Source organism: Lycium ferocissimum, chromosome 9 (genome assembly GCF_029784015.1).
Source record: "Lycium ferocissimum isolate CSIRO_LF1 chromosome 9, AGI_CSIRO_Lferr_CH_V1, whole genome shotgun sequence".
In the NCBI taxonomy this organism is placed as follows: Eukaryota; Viridiplantae; Streptophyta; class Magnoliopsida; order Solanales; family Solanaceae; genus Lycium; species Lycium ferocissimum.
Window position 1 is genome coordinate 29,325,248 of NC_081350.1, and position 8,359 is coordinate 29,333,606.

The 8,359-nt window shown below is 32.8% G+C and overlaps 1 protein-coding gene across 1 annotated transcript; it reads right to left on the minus strand.

The window, feature by feature from the left end:
• Positions 1-344: 344 nt before the first annotated feature.
• LOC132030194 (protein RGF1 INDUCIBLE TRANSCRIPTION FACTOR 1-like) lies at positions 345-2,455 on the minus strand. The gene is made up of 4 exons (XM_059419719.1): positions 2,261-2,455; positions 1,972-2,169; positions 1,401-1,616; positions 345-1,036 (listed from the first exon to the last, which is right to left on the minus strand). The coding sequence occupies exons 1-4, from the start codon at positions 2,261-2,263 to the stop codon at positions 776-778; spliced, it is 678 nt and encodes a 225-aa protein (XP_059275702.1). The 5' UTR covers positions 2,264-2,455; the 3' UTR covers positions 345-775.
• Between the last annotated feature and the right edge of the window lie 5,904 nt (positions 2,456-8,359).

Genomic DNA, 8,359 nt, shown 5'->3' on the forward strand with positions numbered 1-8,359 from the left:
ATCGCTCATAAACGTCATTGCAGAATCTGGACCGTCCAATCAAACATTTAATCTAACGGCCACCAATCACCTAGCTCTCCACTAAACAAACAGGAAAACCCCTCCACCAAGAAACTAACCCAGCGGGGGCGGCTGACCTACACCCACAATTCCATAAACCAAAGACACCTAGAATCCTTTACTCAATCATCACCAGCCACGTGGCTTGATGTCGCCCCACCAGAGCCCCCATGATGACCAAACCAATTGGAAGTTACCTCAACCAGTCAAAAGTTTCCAAGATTAGCAGCTATTGCTCAAAAAAATCAGCACACCACAAAAAATATTCAAAATTGATACAAACAAGAAGATAAACACGGTCGTTAAAATATCCAAACTATAGGAACATTATATTTACATTTTGATTACACGAGAGAAAAAAACAAACAAAACTTATGTATAACCACTCCAAAAAGCCCAGAGTCGCTGTATATGATATTTCATCATATAGTATAGTATATGATATTTCATCATATCATACCATATAATAATAATATATATAGCTTATTTTCTAAGCCCACCTTCTAACTTTTAACCCTATTAGTCCCTTCACATTTTCTTATTTCAACTTCCACCCCTCCCAACTTTTCCCATTACATATTAGTACCTAAAGTATATATACAATACTTATCAAACACTGGCCTTTTCTAGAGAAAGCACTAGTGTTTTAAAGGAGTTTGGAGGAAGCTGCATTCTGATTGCTTGGACTTGGACTTGGACTTGGACTTTGATTAACTTAATATCCCATAACTAGTCCTCCCATTGGGGCTCGATGTGGAATTCCCTTTCTTCGCTTGGCTGTTCTGTAATTAACAGAAGTTGGAGGGGGTGTTGACGGACTGAAACTTTGAACCTTGTTGATTGGGCTGTTGTGCCGACCATGGCTGCTACTGCTGTAAGAATCCTCGGAGTCATAGGTTGCCACCGGTGACCTTTTTTTCTCCGGTGATTGTTTTGGCCTTGGCCTCTTCACAAAGTTTTTTGATGTCCCAACAATCTGTAAAATAATCAAAATTTACAAATTAATAAATGACCATTCCTAGAATTGCTAACAATCGAGATTCAGAATCACCTTAAATGTAATCTATTTCCAATCTCAAAATCCCATATTGTTAATTTTTTTTTATTTGTGTTCCCAAAAAAACTGTTGATGATGCCAAAGTTTGTGCCCAATAATGGACTAGTAAAATGTGAGTGGAAACTCCACACCCCACACATTCAGTTGCTTCACATTTTGTCAAAAGCCAACTACCCCAACTTAGAATCTACCAATTTAATGACTACGATTAAAAGTCAAAATAAATGCAAGAAAATTTGTACAGGGGTAAAGAATGGAGCTAAAAAGGGAATTAATACTGTACCTTGCAACCAAGAGAGCAGAATTTGAAGGAGTCAAGAAGGCTCCTTTCACAAACATCACAGGTATTAGTGACACCTTTGCCTGGCCTAGGTTGTGGTCTCTCATTCAAGAAGACAACCTTAGCACTGTTGATAATGTAGGTCTGAACTGAAGTGATGTCCAAGTACTTCTGTATTTCATTCACCCTTATCACATCATGGTATGATGATCTCCTTATCTGCAAAAAAATACAGAGCAAGCAAACCACATTCAACCACTCATTCTTCAAGTCAACGGTGAAATTTTTTTTGAACATTTAACGAATCAACGATTTTGAATAAAAGGGGTGCTTTAAAACATTGCATTTTTGTGATTCCATTAAAGGAAAAGGGTGAAAGGGATAGAAAAAAAGATGCTCTGTATTTGACAAAAATGGCAGAAACCCCTTAATGTTTAAATTTGAAATTGAAGTATTGCTTAAAAACAGTGCATTTTTTGTGATTCCATTAGAGAAAAGCTGCTCTATATTTGACAAAAATAGCTCTGAAAGTGAAAGTGAAAGAATAATCAACTATTAAGTAATATGAATTTACCTGAATGGCACGATGGTCCTTGTGATGAGATAAACAAAGAGAACAAAGAGCACCATCCATACAATCCAAACAGTACATATTACATTCACTCTTATGTGAATCAGCATGTAATTTGCATTGAACAAAGAAACGTTCTTTTAACAATGGCTTCAACCATGGTGGCCACTTATTATCCTCCTCATCAGGTCCTCCAGCTCCCTAACACACATTAAAATACAAACAATATCAGCTAAAAAAAAATCAATCAAATTAATCAATGGACATTAAACAAAATGTAACAAATTTATACCATGATACGCCTGTTCTTAGGCTTGAATTCACGGACAGTGGTGTCTTGATTATCGATCGCCAGCTTGAAAGGAAAAAAGAAACTGTTGTATTTCTTGCGAGAAGTAACGCTTTTGTATTAGTAAGAGTATTTGTTTGTTAAGAGAAAATTTGTTAAGAGGGGTTTTTGGCTTGGGAAATATAGGAATTGGAGGCGGTGTGTGAGAAATGCGAGGGTACTTGTAAGGGTAGAAAAAAAATGGGTAGAGTAGGCGGGGGTGGGGGAAATGAGGGGGTGGGGTGAGCAGGGTGCGGGGTCGTTCTTATCCTTTCAAAGGTCATACATAAACAAGTTCCGAACCTAGCTCCGAGGCAAAACCTAGAGATACGTTGGGTGCAAGGAACCGACCTCCTTCTTTCCTTTTAATTTCCCTTTCATTTTCATGTTTTACATATTCTTGTTTTAGGTCTCATCATAAATATATTCATTTTTTTTAATAAATTATCATGTCGATTGGTTTCTTTACTTTTTATGTATTTTTTGAATTTTTTTTATTCATATTTAATAGGGAGGGGGTAGTGGGTAATTTCAATAGTGAGTTGGCATATTATTCTCTTTTAACACATTTGGTATCTTTGGTCCATTATTGGCTATTGAGTTAGTTGTTCTAAGTGGGCATTGTGTGAGGAACAAATATCCTCTGTAAACTTAATCACCATTGTTCCATTTGGGACCATCATTTTCTCTCATTTATTTCTACTTCATTACCTTGCTTTGTCCTGCTTGAAAATGCAAAACATAGAAGTGGAATTTTATTTTAAAAGACCGTAAAATAAATGGTTATTTGAAATGATAAATCAGCTAATGCAAAATAGATTATGGTAATATCCTTGTAAACTTGTGAGTAAATTCCTCTCAACCTTTTAGCTTTTTAGGTTTGCAAAACATAACCCCTTCACCTTTTCTATGAGGTGAATCCCTTTGATCATATTTCATCGGCCAAAAATGAGCGAGGTCACATCATGTATTTTCAAAGTGTCAAAATTGGCCTTCAATTATGATGAAATGTTATTCTTTTTTCTCAAAAATGAAAATAATATTATCCAAAGTTCCCCAATGATATTTATTACATAGAAATAACTAAATTTTGTCTATACTGCCTTGATATTATAAAGATTAAGGAACAAAGGGTTCCCTGTCCAACATAAGAGCTGAATGACATGTTATTCTCCAAACCTACAAAATTAAGGCAATTAAGCAGAATTTACTCATTTTGTAACGTACGACAAAAGGAGGACATAAAAATTAGGTAGATTGCACCAGTTTTTAACATATAATCAGTAGGTTCAAACACGACAAGGGAAAATTATTTCATTACTAAAACAATTTACAGCACTTATTTTAGCAAAAGTAATATTACTTACATTGAAACTTCTCGTTTCAATATAATATTTTCCTAACGGCCCTTTCCATTGGTGAATACAAACCAGAATCTTCTATAAAAGAGAAAATCTAATGAAGCATTAAAAGAAAGGAGTAAAACATGATGAGTCATTCTCCATATGTAGTTAGCCACCTAATCAGACTTCTTCTTGTTTTCTTCTATTATGTGTAAGGCAACTTTCGCACCCCCTATCCTAACCCTCTTCGTCTGCACCTTAAAAGGATAAAAGATAAGGTGCTGGCATTAATATAATCGAATTTTTCTTGTTTTTTTAAAACGAAGCTTTTCTGTAAAATTTATCTTTTTTCCCATGTTGAAATGATGCTTTTTGGCTCTTCAATTATTATCTAAACCAAATATTTGGCTCGAACATTTTGTGTTTTTTTTTCCTTATGTGTTTTTTATTGCTTGTTTGTGATAGTATATCCATTAGGATAAAAAACACTTAGAATTACATTGTTGTTGGAAATAAATAATTATACAAAAGAACAAAAGCGAGAGAAAAAAAATTCTTCACTGGAAAATACTTTTTTAAATGGTTGTACATCCCATAATACAACCAAGAAAATGGAAAGAAATTCCTCTAAGATACAAAAAGAAAAGCAAATAGAAGAAAAAGAAAGCTTGAAGCATACTGCATACAAAATGACAATTCACATGTACCTCATGAACTACATCACGACATTGTTTTCATAAGCCTAATTACTAATGCTATTTAACAAATTCTCATAGTGTATCTTCGATGTCAACATTACAAGACACGTCAAGATAAGGAAAAAAAATGTAAATAGAAAAAGCTAACGAAAAAAAATCAATCCACAAGAAAACATTGATTAATAACAGTTTGAACACATTTTTAGATATATATTTTTCCATTTCGTTTAATTTCGATACAATTAATAGATTTTTTTCTTAAATGTTTCTGACAGATATGGTTTCAGCGTTCGGCAAAATGCCACATATTCGTTGGGTTGGGTTTTAAAATTGGGCCTCTGAATAGCCTATGGTGTAGGTCAGTTTGGTTAATAATTTGTTTTCTTATCAGTTTAATAAGTTTTGACAATTTAATCCATCTCATATACGCTTGATGTTCTAATAATTTAAGGGGGCAATTTGGCCATTTACAGATATTATTTTGGTACTTTAGAAACTTAGAGAAGCTAGTGGTGTGGTCCAAGACTCCACCCTTAATAGGTGATTAGATTATAAATGAACCTAAGAGACAAAGCATTTGGAGATGTTCAACCCTGGCTTTTAATGTTTTATAAGAAAATTAAGGTAACGCATTTGACTTCAAGTTCATGCTCATTAATCATGATGCAATGCATATATTAGAAAATTAACCCAGAGATTTTACTGAGCATGGTCTCTGCCTTTATGGTCCTATTAAAGTATGACATGTCCGCAATTTTTTTATAACAGACCTATCTACAACAGTCATCTATTATAATAACATTTTACTGTAATATTGATCAAATTGTTTTTTTTAAACCGATTTTTCATGCTTGTTATTTTATATGTTCTTTAACAACATTTCTGTATAGCAATAAAAAACGCAACTAGACAAATGCTGCCATTATAATTAAATTGGTTGGACTGTAGTTTCAAGGCCAACTCTATGTCCATCAAAATTAAATTAAAAAGTTCACCTAGCGTTATTTGTCTGTAATGAAATTTGAATCCTAATTTCATTACTCTACTTTAATTTTATAGACTGTTAGACCACAAAATTTGAATGGTTTCCAACAATTATTAGTATCCAATCTGAACTTCTGTTGTGCCAAATAATAAACCTAATCACTTAAGTTTTATAAAAATGTCAAACTACTATTGCATTCTCACGTTGCTCATATTAAGCTTTACCCTATTTTTAGGGATGGCTCACCTACAATAATGTGGCATCCGCACTCTTTAATAGAGTATTAGATGCAAGTCACCCGAATAATCAAATATTCAAAGCTTGGATTATTTTGTATCGGACTCCTTAAAATTTATGTTTTATCAATTATTTTATACATTAATTAATGTTAATAGAAAATAAAATAATAAAAAAAGAAGAGAAAAGTGGAATGACAGAGTGGCTGGATTAGAGCTCAAAACAAAGCCAGCGAAGCGTAATATGTATTTCTAATGCTCATTCAACTATAATTTCAATGATTTATACCCAAAAAAAAAAAATTGTTCTAGAAAAAGTATGAAAAAAAGTAGGCAATGCCAAGATTCCAAAAATTATTTATTTTGTTTTATTGTGTCCGTAAGCTAATGCACTACCTTGATATAATTCCAAATGTAAGAGAAAGTTCTGGCAATCTGTAATCTGTAGTTTGGCGACCTATGCTTTGTCTTGGATTATAAATTAAATATGTCACTTCAAGAATCCCAAAATGTTGTTGAATCAAACCCTAGAACTAATGTTATACGTAGTTGGAGGGAAATCAAGTAAAAATTGAATTTCTTGGAATGATATAAGCATCTTGGTAAATTTATTTTACCCAAGAAAACATGAGAATCTTTTTAATCTTTAGTAATGATATAATTTGTCGATGTTTTTGCAAAGAGAATAATAGACTTCAATAATGGAAGTGCTCATCCGAAGTGTCAATATAATAGAGTCTGAAGCGAGTATAAAGGCAATTGTTACCCAAGAATCTGCTTTAACTATACCAATGTTCTAAGGTTCCAGCACTTCTAGGCTGGGTTCTATATTTAAATATAGATATGTTAGTATGATGATAATAATTAAATCCAACACCAGGGGCGCAAATTATGGTGGTACAAATAAAGTAAACATATTCTAATATAATTGATCATATAAAAAGCATTTATATGGTCAATGTAGTTTAATATATTCCAGTATGTTAGTTGCTTTATCTCATTTTTTTTTCTAGTTAGGAATTTCACCTATTAAGGAAAGTTGCGTGTAGTTAACTAGTTATGTTTTATGTGACCGATTTACGTATTAAGTGAGTAAAAGTTAAACTATTTACTAACAAATAAACAAAATGGAAGAAGTGGAATGCAGTTGTTAAAGTACAATGTGAATGCTTTTTCTCCAATATCCTAGGCGGTAATTCAATTGCAAATAAAAGAGGGAAAATGAATTTTTATTTGTTGATTAAGTAAATGCCAAGAAAAATCAAATGGGAATTTTGATTTTGTTGTTGTTGTTGTTTTGATATTAATGACATATTGGTCGGTTATGACAGTCGAAAAAAAATTCGTTGAAGGAATCAAAAGCTTGAAAGGTATTTAAGTTGACACAAGTACACCTACCCGACATGCCAACACAAAGTTTCCCAAAGCATTACGTATTACTTTTCTATTTGGTGTTTGATATTTGTATCAGGATCGCGACTAATTCTGATTCGGGCTATTATTAGAAAATATGCACAGCAGAAGCAATTCCAGAATCATACTGCTTACATGAATAATAGATAGCAAACACGAACACATAGAACATACAAACGTGTTGAAAATCACTTCGAGAAATACCTCTCGCAGCGTGAGCAAATATCCTTCAGCAAGTCCGACTTCAGTTCTGTAGTCTTCTGCAGCGATCCCAAAATAACAGCTGAACTCTCTCAATACTTGAGTGAGAAAGTATTGTTTCAAAACTTGTGTCTTCTGGGTTAGGAGGACCCCTAAATATACATATATGGATTTTTCACATTTTTACCCGGTCCAAAATTGGACAAAAAACGTTTTTCTTCCTTTTCCCCCAACAAACAGGATTCTGAGTCCTAGTTAAATATGAGCACAGTAGGGACCACAGAATTAATTACTGAGGCTCCTTATTATGGAAATAATTCAAAATCTTATTTGAATTATTCTTAACATAATAAATTACAAATCATTCCACTAAAAATTCGTAATTGCACTCCTCCATTTATATTTCGAAATTCCCTACTAAACACTTATGTAACTCCCTATGTTAAGATTACAGACACTAATCAATAAATTAAATTATTGACGAATTTACTTCAATAATTAATTTCCTATAGAGCACTACTTAACTTATTTCATGTGTCGGGAACTTATTTCATGTGTCGGGATTCATAAATCCACCGGCCGCGTTTACACATAAAAACTTATAAGCTTCTCAAAAAGTACCATCAATCTCTATACCGAGACATGGATTCCATCAACTAACTTATTATTTCACCACTATATATTGTGATCATCCAATCTACCAAGCATATTGACCCATCTCAGGATCTCACCTTTTAATAAATCAAAATGACAATTAATATATACAGCTCATAATAGTTATATCAAGATTAAGAAAATAAGTACACTTAATAGCTTAGAGAATAAGTTTTTGCCAGTCAGTCTAAAACACCTATCTCTACTTCGTCATGTTCAATGCATTCAAAACGCACGAGCACGAGAAGTTAGAACTACACCATTCTCGTAATCAAGATAAATTACCTTTAATCTCGTGCTACAATCATTCTGATTGTTTATCCAAATTTCTATCTACGATTGTGAACTATAACTTTTTAACTTATAAGAACCGACAATTTAGTCTTCTGTGTATAAGCTTACTCTCTATACACCAAATCATCTACTAAATAAGTTAAGGACACATAAATGACAAAATGATCTATTTAATGTAACATTTTATTGAATTGAATAAATAAATAAACAATTGTTCCATAAAAAAACTATATCTAAAC

What these genes read in the sequence shown, in the direction of transcription:
- LOC132030194 (XM_059419719.1), bottom strand. An exon ending in AGGACCATCGTGCCATTCAG is followed by an intron (nt 1,617 to 1,971) that starts GTAAATTCATAT and finishes ATTTTTTTGCAG; the next exon opens with ATAAGGAGATCATCATACCA. An exon ending in TCTGCTCTCTTGGTTGCAAG is followed by an intron (nt 1,037 to 1,400) that starts GTACAGTATTAA and finishes ATTATTTTACAG; the next exon opens with ATTGTTGGGACATCAAAAAA.